This window comes from Lepidochelys kempii, chromosome 6, assembly GCF_965140265.1.
Source record: "Lepidochelys kempii isolate rLepKem1 chromosome 6, rLepKem1.hap2, whole genome shotgun sequence".
Lineage (NCBI taxonomy): Eukaryota > Metazoa > Chordata > Testudines > Cheloniidae > Lepidochelys > Lepidochelys kempii.
The window spans coordinates 35275673-35293183 of NC_133261.1; the positions used below are offsets into that span (position 1 = coordinate 35275673).

The following is a 17511-nucleotide window of genomic DNA, read 5'->3' on the forward strand; positions in this document are numbered from 1 at the left end:
CATTGGTCAAACTGGACAGTCTCTACGTAAAAGAATAAATGGACACAAATCAGATGTCAAGAATTATAACATTCATAAACCAGTCAGAGAACACTTCAATCTCTCTGGTCACGCAATCACAGACATGAAGGTCGCTATCTTAAAACAAAAAAACTTCAAATCCAGACTCCAGCGAGAAACTGCTGAATTGGAATTCATTTGCAAATTGGATACTATTAATTTAGGCTTAAATAGAGACTGGGAGTGGCTAAGTCATTATGCAAGGTAGCCTGTTTCCTCTTGTTTTTTCCTACCCCCCCCCCCAGATGTTCTGGTTTAACTTGGATTTAAACCTGGAGAATGGTCAGTTTAGATGAGCTATTACCAGCAGGAGAGTGAGTTTGTGTGTGTATGGGGGTGGGGGGGATGTGAGAAAACCTTGATCTATGCAGGAAATAGCCCGACTTGATTATGTAAAGAGTTGTCACTTTGGATGGGCTAGCACCAGCAGGAGAGTGAATTTGTGTGGGGGGGTGGAGGGTGAGAAAACCTGGATTTGTGCTGGAAATGGCCCACCTGTTGATCACTTTAGATAAGCTATTACCAGCAGGACAGTGGGGTGGGAGGAGGTATTGTTTCATGATTTCTGTGTGTATATAAAGTCTGCTGCAGTTTCCACGGTAAACATCTGATGAAGTGAGCTGTAGCTCACGAAAGCTCATGCTCAAATAAATTGGTTAGTCTCTAAGGTGCCACAAGTACTCCTTTTCTTTTTGCGAATACAGACTAACACGGCTGTTCCTCTGAAACCTGCCAAACATGGAACGTTGTTTATATCCACGTTCTCATCAACTGCAACGCTAAACACTGCTGTGTCTTTTAATGCTGTCGTCTACTTTTCGTTAATGTTTTCTGCCGTTTCGCTTGTGTCTCTCAACTGTTCTGGCAGAGACAGGCAGTTTTTCTATTAAAGATACGATCGTATCTTTATTTGGCAAATCAGTGAACAAAGCCTCTAAACTGCTGAAAAAAATTTTATATATTCCCCATCTGTAAATGGCTTTCCGTTTTTTTTGCAGTGCACTGTGCAATCTTGTAACTTTCTTCTGTAGCTTGATATTTTACTTACACTTAAGCATTTTAAAAACACTGCTATGCTTCTCATATCCTGCTATTGCCTTTTTGATCAATTCAGTCTTGTCTGCTTAGTCAAGAAAGGTTTTCTCGTGCTTCGTTTCAAAATGTCGAACACTTGATGTGCAACAAACGCTTTCACAACAGAAAGCGCAAACAGCATGGTCCTTTTTTTGAATAAATCCAAATGTGTCTGTCCAAAAAGGCTGAAATGAACGGACATCTAACTTTGCTTTCTTAGGACCTGACATTTTGTCAAATGTACCCCTCAACTCACAGTGGGGGAAAAAAATCGCGACAGACTGAACGCACAATGTCAAACGCAGTGCGCTGTTCCACATAGCATGGTGTAAGCAGCAAATCAGGACTTAAAAATATCCCAGTGGCACTGGAACAATTTTGAAGGGGGGGGCCGAGCTGCACCCCCTCTTGCCCCTGTCTGTACCCCTCATTTCCCCAGACTGGGGCCAGTAGGTCACAGCTAGGGGCAGCTGCAGAGCACCAGGCTGAGGCCAGGAGCAGAGCCCCGGGCCAGCGGCAGGCTGAGCAGGGCCGGCAGACGGGACCTCAGCTGGCAGGGGGCCGGCGGACGGAACCCCAGGCTGGCAGCAGAGTGCTACTGAAAATATTGAAGGTCACCCATGTCTGGAGTTTTGGATGGCTGTGAAATTTGTGAGGAATTGTGAGTGGATGATTAAATTGTTCTAGGCGTTCTAACTTACACCAGGAGTAACAGTCCAGCCGTTCTTCAGCCCCACCTTGTACTTCTGGCATCTTTCCTGTACTGGAGCAAAGCCAGGTAAGTGTAACTTTTGAGCCAGCTGTGCTGCCTGAGTGGTGCAAAGGGACCATATCGAAGCCAAGGATCTGGCCTAGAAAATTCTATTGTGGGAGGTGGTCACATGTTTCAGAATTCTCTTTAAAGATGTTAACTACTGAACACACTATCTGCTGCAACTGTGGAAAGTTAATTTTGGTTGTGGGCGTCAGTCATTGCACTGACTTGGTGGAGAAGTATAATTCTGACCCAGTAGGCTTAATGGTCAGTGGGAAGGAGAGAAATACTTTACATTTCCCAAAGGCTAATTTGCAGAGGCAGTTTTAGGAACCAGTTGGTTTGGCTTCTGGGCCACAGAAAATGAGAAATATGGAATCTTTATCATAACCCCAAACAATTCTTTTTCTACTAAATTTGTGGTGTTATCCATATTTGTTATGTTTGTTTTGACAACCTATTTTTCCCAGTGTTAGAGGATAGCTAATTAGCACATTATTTCTACCTAAGTATTCTTTAAAAAAAGATGAAAGGATTTGAATATGGCAATTTTTTACAATCACAGCTTGCTAATTTTTGTATTGGACAGAAAAATTTTGCTACCATTAACGTCCGTCCTACCAATGTATTTTTGAAAAATGTTAGTATGTCAGTATATTAGTTGAACTGTAACTCTATAAACTAAAAAATTCCATTTCTGTCTAGGTAAGACAACCAAACAGTATTACTTACCATTTTTTTTTTCCCCTTTCAGGGTAGAAAGACTTCCAAAGATCTCTACATTGAAGTCTCCCCTGGCACCTATTCTGTCACAGCGACCTCAGAGGATATGGTGAAAGACACACATGTGGTGGATGTTAATGCAGGACAAAGTATTGATTTAACTTTCAGTATATGATGATCACTCTCTCTCAGCAATCATAGGAATAAAACAATACTAAGCTATCCTAATGAATTAATATAACAAGCTATGCAGATCTGTTTCTCTTTAGCACTTTAACAACTTCCTTTCTCTGGGCTTCTTCTGTTTTACTCACTTTGTCTACTTATTGTGCACTCAGTGCTATTATAGTCCATTGTGTACACGGACATGATGAATGTTTGTATAAATATGCCTTAATTGAAATTATGTGACATGTATCACCCAGAGTTTGGGGTTATTTTTAAGTCAAGCAATCAGTGGAATAAAGGATTAAAAATTAATCTTTGAGATGAATTTTTTTTATTTTTTTTTAAATTAGGAACTAAAGTCATGCAAGTTATATTTATAATTACTTGAATATGAAAAGCCCAATCCTCAACTGGTATAAGTCAATGTAGCTCCATTGAAGTTCATGCCCATTTACAGCAGGTGAGGATCTGGCTACAGTGTGCCATGTAGAATACTGTAGTTAACTGGTCATACTGGTATGAATGAAGAAACTGGAGCTGTAATTCAAGCTAAAATGTGCACACGGTTGCAATTAAAAAAAAAATCCCAGTTATTGCTACATAAATGCAAGTTTCGGCAGTATTGTTCGGTTTCACTTTCATTTAAGCCAAATCCCACTTGAGCAAAACATGTACACGCATGCTTAACTCCCACTTAAGTTCATTATCTTTAAGGCCCTGATTCAGCCAGGCATTTCAACATGTGTCTAATTTAAGAACATGAGTAATCCCACTGAAGTCGATGGGACTTCTCATGGGCTTAGGTAGCTTGCTGAATGGGCACCTGGGAATAAAATGGATGTCGTGTTTTAGTATCCATATGCAAACTTTTACTTTTGTTGTTTGTATCTCCTTTGTTCTGTGCTGTTTGGTTACTTTCCCTTCTGTTTTTCATCTTGAAAGATCTTTTCTGCCATTAACTTGTACTGGGTCTTCACTCTTCTCCTTCGGGCTTCCTACAAGAGAGAAACCATCATGCTGAAATCCCTCTCACAGACTTTTTGAAACCATGAGAACAAACGGGAGGCTTATTAAAACCTTACTCTCAATTTCCAATTGTTCAGGTTTTCTGTACTATTACTTGTTGTTCCTCTCTCCCCAAGAGTGTTGGTTTCTAGTCCAGCACAGTGGACTAGAATGGAACTTAATATGGAAAGACACACATCCTCTGGACAGGACAGTGAATTTCCATCTAAATGGAATTGATTTTAATCGGTTAAGGTGGTGTTATCCATAAAGCTATTCTGGCTACCTACAGCTTTTGTTCATTTAACGGAGAGTTGAAGGTCATTAGAGCAGAGAGCTTGATGATGAGGGCACACTTTATTCACTGTATAAAAATAACCCTGTATAGATGGGTAGTTTACCTGATATTGTTTCTTTTTAATTTCTTCAGCTATACACTTATTAAATTCCCTCTGATCATGTGTCTCTTTGACTTGTTGCAGATGAGCTAGTCTTTGCTGTCCTTTCTGCCTGTCCTCCTCTGCCATAGTCTGCATTTTCAGGTTTGTCCTCTGCTGTGTGAGTTGCTTTGTTTTCATTGTCTGATTCTGCTTTATATCTTGTTCTTTTACCTTCTTATCTTCATTCTCAAAATGCTGCAGCAGCTTTTTCCTGGAGAAGAAAAACCCAGTGAGTTAAGCATTTTTCTGAAAAGATTGTGTTTTTTGTCTGCTCTTCTCTTATCCTCAAAATAAATACACCTGCCTGGTGTAGCTTTCTCAGTGGAAGCAGTTTTACAGGTACATAAACTCTTCAATGGAATAGAAATGTTTAAAAATAAACCTTAGGATAGAGTTTCAGAAGCACTCAGTGGGACTTTCACTGTTCACATCTGTGGGAGCAAAGATAGGATAAAGCTAAGCACTTCTGAAAACCCACCCTGAAGTTTTAGTTGGCTCTTAACTAAACTTGTATGTTTGTAAAGGATATGGTCAAGTAGTTTAAGGCTCCATCTAGAACAGAGGTGGGCAAACTATGGCCTGCAGGCCACATCCGGCCCATGGGACTGTCCTGCTTGGCCCCTGAGCTCCTGGCCTTGGAGGCTAGCTCCCAGCTCCTCCCCCGCAGCTGGTGCAATGCTCTGCGTGGTGTGGCTGCAGAGCCCGGCCTGACCCAGTGCTCTGTTCTGCACGGCATAGCTGCCTCTCCTGGTGCAACCATGCTGCCAGCCACCGATGCTCCAGGTAGCGCGGTAAGAGAGCGTTGGTTAGAGGGCAAGGGAGTCTGGGGTGGGGGTGTGGATAGGGTCAGGGCAGTCAGAGGGTGGGGAACAGGGGGTTGAATGGGGGCAGGGGTCCCAGGGGGGCAGTCAAGAATGAGAGGAGGAGTTGGATGGAGCAGTGGGTTCACAGTCAGGGGACCGAGAGCAGGGGTGGTGGATGGGGCAGGGGTCCCTGGGGGGAGGTCAGGATGGGGCGGTTGGGGGTAGTAGTTAGGGGCGGGGGGTCTGGGGGCAGGTAGGGGACCAAGAGCAGGGGTCCCTGGGGGGCGGACAGGGAACAGGGGCTTGGATGGGGCAGGAGTCCCCAGGGGACAGTCGGATAGGGGCCTGGGGCTGGGGCCAGGCCCTGCTTGGCTGTTTGGGGAGGCGCAGCCCTCAGGCCAAAAAGTTTGCCTGCCCCTGATCTAGAGTACAAGATAGAACTTATGCTTTAACTGTGTTTAGGGACAGTCACATTGTAATTTGGTCTCACAAAATTACTTGAACTGGGCCTATGTCTTTTGGGGAATGTGATATTGAGTCAACCCTTTAAATCTTTAATCAATCAGAGAAGGAATGTCCCTTCTGTTTCTTCCACTAGTTCTGCAGGGAACAGGATGGCCAGCCACAGATGCAACTCAGTCTCTTCATTTAGTTTTTTTTATAGTCTTTACAAACATACAGGGCCCAACCCTGCAGTCCTCCCACATGCAAAACTATTGACTTCAGTAAAAATTATGCATTACATAGGGGTTTGTGTTAAAGCCCTGTCCATCAGGATATGACGGCTTAGTCATTTATTCCAAAATTGGTAGAAACAAATATCTGACATAACCTAACCATTAATGTACAGAATGCCTGAAGTTTTGTACTTGTTTCAAAGAAGCCTATGAACAGTGGTTTCCTAAGAAAGGTATAAATCAGTTACAACAGAGCACAATGTGGACATTTATTGATAATTTAAACTAGACACTCATTCTGCTGAAATTACTATGCATATTTTCTATTAGGAGTTCTTCATATAAGTTTAGTGTGCACAATGCTTTACTCTGTGGTCAAAGTCCATTGAACCAAAAGAGGGAAGATGCAGAGTAGCTAATACTTGACCTGTGTGATGTACCTCCGGTGTTCCTGTGCAGTGTAGTATTTCTCTTCAGCCTGCTGTTCTCTTTCATGCTCCCACGTCTGCTGCCAGAATTTTTTCTTTCTTTTTTGTTCCATGCAGGCTTTTCTTTGGCGTTCACGTTCTATTTGATTTTCTCCAAGTTTCTCTAAACAAGGAGTGGCCTGCGGCTGGGAGAAATTAAGCATGAAAACTAGGACTTTAGTCCTCTTTCCTTTGACTTGGTTTATGCATTTTGTATCCTCTCATTGAACTCTAGAGCAGTATTCAGCAGAGACTGATTTCTAGAAAAATACCCACACGCATCAGGCTTTGGGGCAGTACAAAATGCCCTCGATGGAGTGTGCCTGGTGCAGAGCTGTGTAGATAGAAGGAAGGAGAGCTCTTTGCTTGGATTCTATTACTCCTGAATTTCAGAGCCATCCATTCCCAGGATCAAGCATTCTATAGGAGTTGTTTACCTTCCTAAAGCTGTAATCTAGCTCCCATGACTTCAGTGAGCATTGAATCAGTCTCCAAGGTTACAAGCGCCATTGAATCACCATTGAGTTACATGCCAAGTTTTAGTTTTGGGGTTTTTTTTAAACTGAGTAAGATGGCTTCAGATCCTGCCCAGCTGCATCTTGAATTAGAAGAGGAGCTCTCGCGCAAAAACAGAGATGGGGTGGGGGGAGGGGTTAGTAGGCAACAGGGTAACCTTAGGGCCATTTGCTTCTGCAGCTAATATCCAGATCATCATCATCTTCAATTTAAAGAACCAATGTACCTAATTATAATACTGTTTCACCATAGATTACTTACTCCCAGTGATGGCTTGAAATCATGGTGGATTAAGACATCTTTCAGTGTGAAATGTCTTCTCTGAGACTGCTCAATAGTTTCAAACATTGCACTCTGGTTGGTTGGTGCAACAGGGTACATGTCCAAGCAGAAAATGGCTCTGGATTCTGCTTTCCCCTTTGTACACTTGCTGCTGGGAATGCTGATTCCTGGGGATATAGATACTATATTTAATGTGCATAATCTTACTTTTACATTAAAGATAAAAAATGGTAATCATTTGGAAGGGAAAGTGCAATTTTAACCTAAAAGGAACTCTTGTAGGTTCACGATTTCTGGTTCTGGATATCAGTTACTAAAGTAAAAGTTAACTGTGTGGGTGGCATCATGAAAAATGTGGGAAGGGTCGGGGGGGAGGAGATTAGGAATTTAGAGTTGTTTGTGTGTTCCTGAATCTGATTCCATTTTTGCTGATTCCATTTTTCCACTGGATAAAGTACTGAAAGAGGAGCCCTTACATGTGATGAAGAAGGCAAAACCTGGTGCAGATCTTGCATTTATAGAAATTAATTAAAAGGATTTTTAACTGATGCCTGGTTTAGGCCCCAGTACAAAGTTTTGTTTTGCTTTTCAAAAAGGGGAGTGGGGCTACAAAATAACATTTTTATGAATTTCAGATTTATGAATTTATTTAACCTATTTTAAATTCTAGGTAGTAGTTAAAGGATAAATGACATTGATGGTCAGATTTTTTTTCTGCTTTCTATGCATCATACATACGATTTGTCTACCAATGTTGAAATAAGGTAAGTTTAGACATTTACAAGTACATCTGTGTCACTGCTAGCAGAGATATAGACCCACATTCGAGTCTAACACTGAATGAGATACAGTGCCAGACTGAAGAGGGTCATAGAACGCTTTCAGTGAAGAAGCACCTGTTGACAAATAACTAAGGAAAGAGATGAAATATACCTGGATTCCTAGGATGTGACTTGGGGTGGCTTCTCTTCCAATACTTCCACTCAGGTCTTGCAGCATCTTTCAGTTTGGGCTTTTCAAAAAGACTGGAATCTGTATTAATAGCACTATCCACCATCGTGCTCTTAGTTAGGCACATCTCCTCCTCACTTTCTAAATCAGAAGAGGAGGAGGAAGAAGCAGCAGCAGCTGCTGGTTCATTTTCCTTTGGACCTTCCAATTCTAGAAGTTGTGCCGTGGGTTTGTTATTGGACTCTTGCAGTTTAGTGCCTCTTTGAGAGACCAAAGATGTGGATAGTAGAGGCCACCAGGCATTGAATTTGGGATGGGAGCAGCTGATACATCCCACATGGACTGGTGAACAGCATACACTGTGACAGTGACCATGAAAGGGGGGGCAGATTAATGGGCATGGCCGTGGCCACCTGTACTTACTTAGCCCATCATCTAAAGCACATGAATGGATGGGGGCTCTTAGAAATCTGCAAGTAGAAGTGTAAGAGCTAGTAGTGTTGTGGGGGTTCATAAACTTTAATCTGCTGCTGAAGGGCATGTGAATCATCTCAACCATCCTTTCCCACATGTCTGGTGGAATCCATAAGGCCACACCTAGTGGTACTTTCACTTTCTTGTCATTCCAAAAATAGACCATGATTTCTTCATCCTCTGAGGCTATTGAAAAGAAAAAGGTAAGATACCATTAGACAGTACTGCTCTGGTTGGGAAAATACTAGTTCCTTGACTGGTCTTAGCACTTTAATACACGTTTTCTACCTTTGTCCAAGAGCAGGAACACCCTCCTGTTCTAACACCTCCTCATCATATACTGTACGATATGAAGGCTGCTATTGAATTTGCCATTGTTATCACAGACCTGGCAGAAGTTTTCCTGCAAATCTGTCCCCATGTGAAAGAGACACAAATGGTAATTGTCTGGTAATTTTGGTATTGCAGCCAAATTGGGCCGTGATAATCCAATGACATTTTACCAGTATTTTGATAAGCAAACAGGGCCAAATTGTCAAACATGGGTAGATTATTAGTTTATCTAAATTCCACATGTGGGTGCTCAGATCAGCACTTGGCTATATAAATAACCCAGTGCCGATCTGAGCATTCTAACGGGCGCCATCTTCTTAACACTACCCCCATTTGAAAATGGGGTTTCCCTATGAAACAGATAATGGAACACATTATCCTTTCCCCAATGGCTGGTGCCCTTGTTTCAGTAAGAAGTTAAATTGAATAACTGCTAAAAGACTAAATGTAGTGGATAGCAAAGGTGCAAATTTAAAAAGTCACTGTTTTCTTAATAAAAGGTAGAGCAATCTAGAAGTTAACTCTCACACTCAAGGTATTACTAAGGAGCACTTTCTAGGGATCCGTTACTAGTTCCCACTGCATCCCTTGGTATAAATTTTTAAAATAAACATTGCAAGTTGCACTGATGCTTCTGCTGCAATAGCAATATCAAAAACAGTGTTCATTCTTACCACTTCAGGGGATCCCTTCTTACCTCTCAGGGGATCCCGTGTCTCAATGCCCAGGAGGATGGTTCCAGGGCCATATCTGACAAGGTCTGGTTCCCAGGGTGCCAGCACTTTGTCTCCAGGGAGTATGGAGTGCCTCATTCTGTTGACATATTCAAGGATGTCATCCCTGGCTGTTTTTTGCACACATACTGAATACTTGTCACCCGATGCAGGTGGTTTGTCAAACTCTACCAGGAAAGTTCCTCTTTCGCCCTGTTACCAGGAACAAAACAATTATGAGGAAGCCCACCCTGTATACATAATATAAGGCCTTGTACTGCAGTCAGCAGTCCCTTCCATGGCAGCTTAGACTAGGCCTGAACTCTAGGACAGTAGGAATGGTGACAGTAAGCAGCACGTGCTGTGTTAGTCTCTCATCTAGAGAGCTGGAAAGAACTACAGGGGGATGTTTGTGTTCAGCAGCCTTGGTAAAATACCCCTGTGCATATACGACAACTAAGACCTGTATTTTCTCCCCTGCAAAAGACACTACAGGCCTGAGATTCCATGCCCAGCTGTAATTCATGGGATGCTGCCAATTTCACAAACTACCCTGTACATAGATGGTGACAAAGTACCCAAAGGCAGTTCAGAACTGTTCTCTATTCACTCATGAATCCTTTTCTGTTACATACTGGGTAACCAGGCATTTTATCTTTTAGAAAACAGTTAAGGAGCTTTGCATCAGCAAGTGAAGCAAGCCACTCCCCTGCTCTTCAGAAAGAATAGGCCCTTTTTTCTTTAAAGTTTTAAGTGCTAACAACTTAATGAATTAAAGCATTCACTAGTGTCTCTGAAAAGACATGCTGTGCCTTGGTTTGCAGGGGAATAAAGCCCTAAGTGTATCCATAACACACTAACAGTTTTCCAACAGTATTGATGTTTATCTGTCTATTCACAACAGTAGGTGTGGCACAGGCCATAACACCACAAAATTAATCTAAACGTGGCTCAATGCCCAGCACGACTGGCTCAGAAACAAAGAGCCTGTCCCTGCAAGGTGCTGAGAGCCCTGAGTCGCAGCAGGAGCCAAGGCTTCTTGCAACCTTGCAGGATGGGCCCAACTGGGGCAAAACGACCTTCCAAAAAAACATCAGCGCTGGTGGAAGAATGGGACGCCAAAGCGTTACAGTAGCATAGCGTCACAGCAGGAGCTTCCCTAAAGAGATCAGTCTGGTAGTCCCTATCGGACAAGCAGCTGCCTTGTTTTCTGAATAATGGGCATACCCCGACTTTCCACAAGCCAACAGTCCCTTTTGCAGACTAGAATAGCTGCCAGAAAGTCCGACATCAGGAAGAGAAGGCCCAGCAAAGGAGGCATAGAGGCTGCATACAGGTGTCATCTCAGCCCATACCTTTGTTATCCGGAGCAGACTCATACAGCATGCTCTTAATCAATAGGTACAGTAGGATGGGCTGGACCACTGGACACTACTGCCCATATACATGGTCTTTAATCCACTGGAGCTATATAATCACAAATGCAGATGCTCTGGTTGTGACTTGCCTCCTGACTTCATGCAACAGCCTACATCAGAACCGACAGAAATGATGCACAGACCCCACTGCACAGCTGATCTGCCTTTGCACACACCCCCCCCCAACCCAGTTCCACCCATAGCAGGGGTTCAAGTGGTGGAGAGATGCTACTGGGGGTCATTCTGCAATCCATGAATTTGACCCTTTGTGAATCTCTTCTGGGAGAGTCCAGGGTCTGATCCATGTGACTTCCTACAATGAACAGATCTCACTGTAATGGGGGCACACAGTAAATTAAGAATAGCTATACAAGATAGGTGAGCTAATAATCACTTGCCTCTATCTCCTGTTTTATCGTACCAAGATAATAAAACCCATCAGATTCCCTTCTTGCTAAAACAGGAACATGAGCAATGTCCACTGATTTTTCCCACACCTTCAGCCCCTTACATGCTGTGTCAGGGAAATGTGGACAGTGGCCGATCCATGAGCACCTTGAATAAAAAGAAAAGGGTTAGTGGTGAGAGCAAACGGCTTCCGTAAGTCAAACGAAGACAATCTATTAACCTTCAAGGGCCAGATCCCGGGCCCTGGTGGACCTGTTTTGTTCCACCCCTATGGTGTAAAGCAGGCAGAAGGAGCTGGCTGAGGATTTGCCTGTGCAGGAGAATCCCTTGCTTGCATAACTCAAGCAGCTCCTCTCAGCCTCACACCACTGTGCGGGAGGGTGTTTGCTGGTTGTGGAAGGATCACACTGTGATCCTAGTTTGGTATAACCTACAGCAGTAGTTGCTCTAACTTATGCTCTAACAAACTAGCCTCTAACTGCCCTTAACATCAGGTTAACAAGAGGTGTCCCAAGTTCCCTTGAAGCATTCCCCTGTGATATCCAGACCCTGTACTGGCTACTCTCAGAAATCCCAGCTCCTTTGCCCTCAAAGGAGCAGTGTGCCCCAGTTTACCACTTTTACCCTAAATCACTTTTGTATAAAGTACTGCATTTAAATAAACCTTCTTTTGTTTTATCATAAGAAAGAAGAGAGACTCCACTAGAAAAAAGATGTTTAAAGATGTTCCACAGTAATGGAAACATCCAGTTACAATAGAAAACAAATCATAAAATGCAAACTAGGGCCTACAGTTTATTAATAGTTACTTTTCCTAGCTAACAAAGCACCCCACCCCTAGTTCAGTCTGTTGCAGAGTTGGCTGGCATCACAGGAACCAGGATCCAATTTTTCATAAAACCTGCCCCCCATTCAACAACATGTCTCCTCAATGAATGGATACAAGGAGTCTTTTTCCATCATGTGTTACACTGAATCAGTCTTTCGTCTTTATTCACACACAGGGCATTGTCTGTTGTTATGGTCCTTTTTACCTCCAAGTGGTTTTGATTGTTTGCAGTTGTCTTTGATGGTTTTCCAATGACTGTTCTGGGACAGGGCATTATATCACCAACTGAGCAGGGGGGGATGACAACTCCCTCCCACTCGAGTGGGCTATCACCCAATCATACGATGTTTTCTGACCAACTTTAAGATGATACAACATAGTTTTCAATATAGTTAAATTATGCCTTAAATATTACCCGTACACACATCTCACAATGATTATGAGTATTATTAAGTTACAAGCTTTCAGTAGAGACCTTACATGCTACCTTTCATGGAAAAATACCACGAAAGGGATGTATTAAGTGTAGTGAGTTTGTCAGATCTGAGAAAGGAGTTGCTTGTAAAGAACAGCTGGCGCCAATGGGCCTGTCTCTTTAGTTTGTGGACTTACTTCATAGCTTGTTTTCAGTCGTCAACAGTGTTGCAGAAAATTTTAATCAGTAATGGTCTATAAAGCTGACAATGAAAAACATTGTGGCAATTCTCAAACTATCTTCAGTTTGCTAATTTGTCAAGATGGGTAGAGACTGGAAGTGAGAAAGCAAATGACAGACACAAGCAAGAACTTTTTATTACCTTTGTGGGATGAGAAGTCTGGTAACCCAAGCAGGATGCACCATGGAAGACCCACTAGAGAAGGGATCGATATTAGTTAGGAAGTTGCTGCATGAGAGTTTATCTAGTGCTGTCATTGCTCTGCAGTACTTGTGCTCTGTAAACAAGGATCTTCCTGGATTCTCCATTCCCCCATAAGCAGTTACCTACAAAATGGAACTGTGATAATTTTATATTTGATGTGAATAAACACGACGTACCAGGTTTTAAGCAAATATACACAGTAGTTAGATGATGATCACAATGACTTACATTTTCTAGTGGCTCCCAAAGGAGTTTTACATAAGAACATGAATCAAAAGTTTGCCTACCACTGAAAATGCAGCCACTTCTGGTGTGAAATATAACAACTGTTTAACAGTGCAGAGCAACAGGAACTGAAGATTAAGGTACTCAGTTGAAATTACAGGGGGGATTTAGGTAGCTGGAATGTAATTCACCAGACTTGAATTTGGCCAGGAGAAGTCAGTGTGGTTAACACCCCTATACTATCCAAAACCCACTGATGTCAATAAGAGCCTTTCCATTGACTTCAAAGGACTTTGAATCAGACTTTTACAAAAGGTGATTGGCACCTTAGCAACATTAAATAAACTAGAAAAGTCTTCGGGAATTTCCTGTTTTAAATCAAGTCCTCCATAGATTAGTGCCCTCGAACACCACTGAGAGACTCATAGTTATGCCACCTCAGGAATCAACACCATCACCTGCTGCACCTGCATTCTTCCTAAAATGATTCCCATCTGTGTCCTGTCCCAACCCAATCCTACATATTTTATGAGCTATGACCAAAATCACAGCTGGAGCTGATATAGCTGAATGAGCTCGAAGACAGCTTTTGAATGTAGCACTAGATTAACGTTGCCTGTTACTTGTGTTATAGTGATGTATTTAAGGGGCAATCATTTGATCTTGCAGCTGTTCTGTCATGTTTTATGATGAAAGGTTATGCTTTTAGCAAGAGAAGGAAATCATGGCTCACATTTGACAAGTGAAGAGATAACTATTCTGTGGCTGTCAAGTTAAGATTTACAATGCTATAGCTACCTTGTAACCTGGGCAAGATTTAGCAGGACATTTCTATTCTAACTAGATTTTTTATATTACTTTAAAATATTTATACATGGGGTAAAATTTTCTAACTGAAAGACAATTGGACTATGCTCCTAAATTACATTTGCAAATGGAATTTAGGCTCCTATGTTATTTAGCTGCATTTGAAAAATGTTACCTGTGGATTTTACTCTCTCATTTTCTCTGGTATAAAAGACTATCATCTGGCTGCTCTTTTGATAAATATGGTCAGATTTCAGCAAATTCTTATTTAACAAACCAGTATTTTATATAAACTCCCAACCAGATCATAAATTGCAACAGGATCACATATTGCAACAATTATTGTAATAATCTCTGCAAAACTTGTGTCTGCAAATAAGCAAATAATGTCAAGGATATTGATTACTTTACAAGCATACTGATTCTTACACATAAATATTAATGAAAAAATTAATGTAATGTAAAGTTAGACTTTGTATTGATGTTCAAATTAATTTTATTTTTAACTTAACATTAAAAAAAAATTTTGCAGTGAATTTAGTGCTGGGGAAAGATATTGGCCAGACAGCCCTGAGGAGCAAAGTCCCTTCTTATCCACAGAACAGATACAGCATGGGCAGAGGAGAGCAAAGACACAGGTGACTTGTATAAAATTATATTATGTTTACTGAGCAGCTTCAATTACTTAGATACAGTGGTTCTGGAAACTGAATATATTGAACTTACCAGATATTGAGAGTGCCCAATCTTGTCCTCCCACACCTGGCCTGACTTCAGAAATCCTGCCCTTTTGCCTGTTCAGTGTGAAAAGTCATTTGTTGCTAGTGTTTTCCAGTTACTAAGCTGGTTGCCATAGATTCATTACCAACAGGAAGTGACTGTGTTGAAGAAAGCCACGCATGCACGTACATGAGTGTTTCAGCCAACAGCCAAAGGAACGGTAGTCCCATAGATGATCATCTAACACATATCCATTCTATTTTAAATGTGACAGACATAATCCATTCGATCAAAGTATCAGTTACCGTGGTGGGGTCATAGTGTAGGAATGCATTGTGCATATACAGTCTATTTTGCACCCTTGAATGACCAAACACAATTTTATTGACCAAGACAGGGTCATATGAACCTGTGGGATTAAAATAAAAATGCCTATATGAGGTAACAAAAGTGCTGCAGTGCAGTTAGGGTAAAAGGGAAGTGGTTGAGCTGGTGTCACATCACTTTACAAACATTAAGTCATTAAGCCTCACATCCATCTACTAGGTAGATAATAATACAGTATGCTGTGTATTACAGTAACACCTCAATGCCCCAAAGAAGATCAAAGCCCCATCGTGGTAGGCACTGTATAAACAGTAAGAGGGAGTTCCAACCCCTAAGAGCTCACGGTCTAAACTAGACAGATAAGGGGTCAGAGGAGACACAGATAGGTGAAGTGATTTATTTTTATTTGTATTGCAGTAGCACCCGCCTCATTGTGCTAGGCAGTGTACAAAAACTTAGAGACAGCCACTGCCCCACAGAGCTTCCAGTCTGACTTTCCAAAGGTCACTCAGCAGGTCAATGTCAGAGCCTGGAACATAACCCTGATTTCCTGAGTTCCAGTCAAGGGGCCACCCACTGGACAATACTGCCTCCCTCCCATTTTCAGGTGAGTAAACAGAGATTTCTTAACCTGGAATAAGATCTAGGAGTCTTCCTGATTGTTGATCCCTGCTCTGACCTCTAGATCTGTCTCCTCTTCCATAACATTAATGAATTGTTGCAAGGGCATTTCATTGCTCCTCTGCTGGGTTTTTTTTACATTCATCCGCTACACATATGAAATCCAGTACTTAATTTGTGCCAGGGCTGAGCCCCGGCACCTCTAGGCTTGGCAGTTCATAGCCCTGGCACCTCTGGGTTTGCTGCATGAATTATGAATGTAAAAAAATTGCTCGAGCCCCGGCACCTCTTTCACTACAAATTAAGCACGGCTGAAATCTCATTGCCAGCTAGCGAAACAAGATCTACTTTCGAGCTGTTTCATCAGAATTGTATTTCATAGTCTTTTAACCAGATGATTGTCCTAAGGAAATGAATTTAAAACAAGTGGATGACGAGCAGAATTACTTCTGATCCCTATTGTCTTGGAAAATAGCTTGGAAATATAGTGTCCAAAAGCTTGGAAAATAGTCATGCTGTCTTCCTCCTCCTGAGAGGAACTCAGGCATGAAGTCATGGGGGCTCCAATGTTTTGAAAATCAGGCCACTTACTCAGGAACCTGAATGTGGACTTGAAGATCCTATTTTTGAAACTCTTGGGCTTAAAGCTTTGTTTTCACTCAGAAAAGAGCAAAGATAAGCTTGGTCATGACCAGGTCCAGTGTGGGCTGTAGCAGCAACAAAGCTTTTAAGCCTTCAAAAACAACAGTGGAGATTTCAAGATTTCAAGTAGAATGGAGAGAGCTACGTGTGCACTAGAGACCTGCCTCGCGCGTAAAGGGATAGTACTGCAAACAGTGACTAGTAGACTAATGTTCCTTTTCTGTGCCATGGTAAAACTCGCTTTTTGCTTCCATAAACCCAGTAGCGTACAGATGACTGCTGGGCCTCAAGGAAAAGCCACATCTGGTTTAGATTATCAGCTGCTAATGACTTTTTCCTCAGTACTTTGCTGCACCCATGTTGCAGTGGCTCTCATTATGGTATGTGGAGAGCCTTTTTATTGAATATCAATAAAATAGGACTGTAAATAATATAGCACCTTTCAACCCAAGGGATGTCAAAGCTCTTTGCAAACTATGGGCTAAATCTTCCTCATCACTCTCATGTGAGTAGGCCCTAACTAGAAAACTTTGCTGAAATGCAGCGAGCTGTGGGGTGAAACGGTCAGCTATTTAAGAGTGCAGAGCAACAATTTAGGACATGAAGTGAAGACAACATTATCCCAGTGAAAGTGCAGCGACATACAGGCTTACATGATGTCATTCCCCAGCGCCAGATTCTGCCACCCCTCCTCTGAGTAGTATCTTACTATGTCAGTAAGTAAATCCATATTCAGTGATTTTCAACAAGACGACTCATGAACTAAGCTCACTGACAGCATGGGTGATGGAATCCAGCTCCCAGATTGGAGTTTGGCCAGGAAAAAAGGGGTTTAAAACCACAGTAAGACTTCCAGGTTTCAAGTACAAAAAAGAATAGGTTAACAAAAGGATAGAGCTGCATTTCCAAAAATGCTGCATTTTTCCACATTCAGGTAACTATTTTGAAAAGTGTTTTTACCCCTTTTTAATAAATAATAATAATTCACTTTTATAGTGCTTTATATGAGTAGATCTCAAAGTATTTCAAAAGGTCACTATCCTCATTTTACAGTTGGGGAAACTGAGGCACATGGGGGGCACTGACTTGCTGAAGTTCACCCAGCGGGCCTGTGGCAAAACTGGAGTCCCAGGCTATAGCCACTAGACCAATACACAAGCAACTTTAAAAGAAAAATTGGGGAGGTGTGAAAATGAGCAGGAAATGAAACATCC

At 42.0% G+C, this 17511-nt stretch overlaps 2 protein-coding genes across 3 annotated transcripts in view; one reads left to right on the forward strand and one right to left on the reverse strand.

Moving 5' to 3' along the window:
• The window catches only part of AKIP1 (A-kinase interacting protein 1), a 14525-nt gene extending 11434 nt beyond the window's left edge, over positions 1 to 3091 (forward strand). Inside the window, exon 4 of the mRNA XM_073347524.1 lies at positions 2643 to 3091. Within this exon, the coding sequence (XP_073203625.1) occupies positions 2643 to 2786 (144 nt within the window). The 3' untranslated portion in view covers positions 2787 to 3091. The remainder of the gene's footprint in view (positions 1 to 2642) is intronic.
• On the reverse strand, positions 1719 to 17461 carry C6H11orf16 (chromosome 6 C11orf16 homolog). 2 transcript variants are annotated; one of them, XM_073347521.1, is made up of 9 exons: positions 14714 to 17461; positions 12893 to 13077; positions 11257 to 11413; positions 9425 to 9653; positions 7903 to 8580; positions 6949 to 7136; positions 6145 to 6317; positions 4186 to 4435; positions 1719 to 3774 (listed from the first exon to the last, which is right to left on the reverse strand). In XM_073347521.1, exons 2-9 carry the CDS (start codon positions 13057 to 13059, stop codon positions 3691 to 3693), a joined length of 1926 nt encoding a protein of 641 aa, XP_073203622.1. In that variant the 5' UTR covers positions 13060 to 13077; positions 14714 to 17461; the 3' UTR covers positions 1719 to 3690. The 2 variants fall into 2 exon arrangements, with proteins under 2 accessions (XP_073203622.1, XP_073203621.1); XM_073347520.1 differs by having other exon boundaries at positions 12893 to 13090.
• Between the last annotated feature and the right edge of the window lie 50 nt (positions 17462 to 17511).

Excerpts from the sequence above, each read along its gene's own strand:
- C6H11orf16 (XM_073347521.1), bottom strand. The coding sequence starts at position 13,059 with ATGGAGAATCCAGGAAGATCCTTGTTTACAGAGCACAAGTACTGCAGA. Across the intron at positions 11,414-12,892 it reads AGACTTCTCATCCCACAAAG|GTGCTCATGGATCGGCCACT; the intron begins GTAATAAAAAGT and ends TTTTTATTCAAG. Across the intron at positions 4,436-6,144 it reads ACTGCACAGGAACACCGGAG|GAAAAAGCTGCTGCAGCATT; the intron begins GTACATCACACA and ends TTTCTTCTCCAG.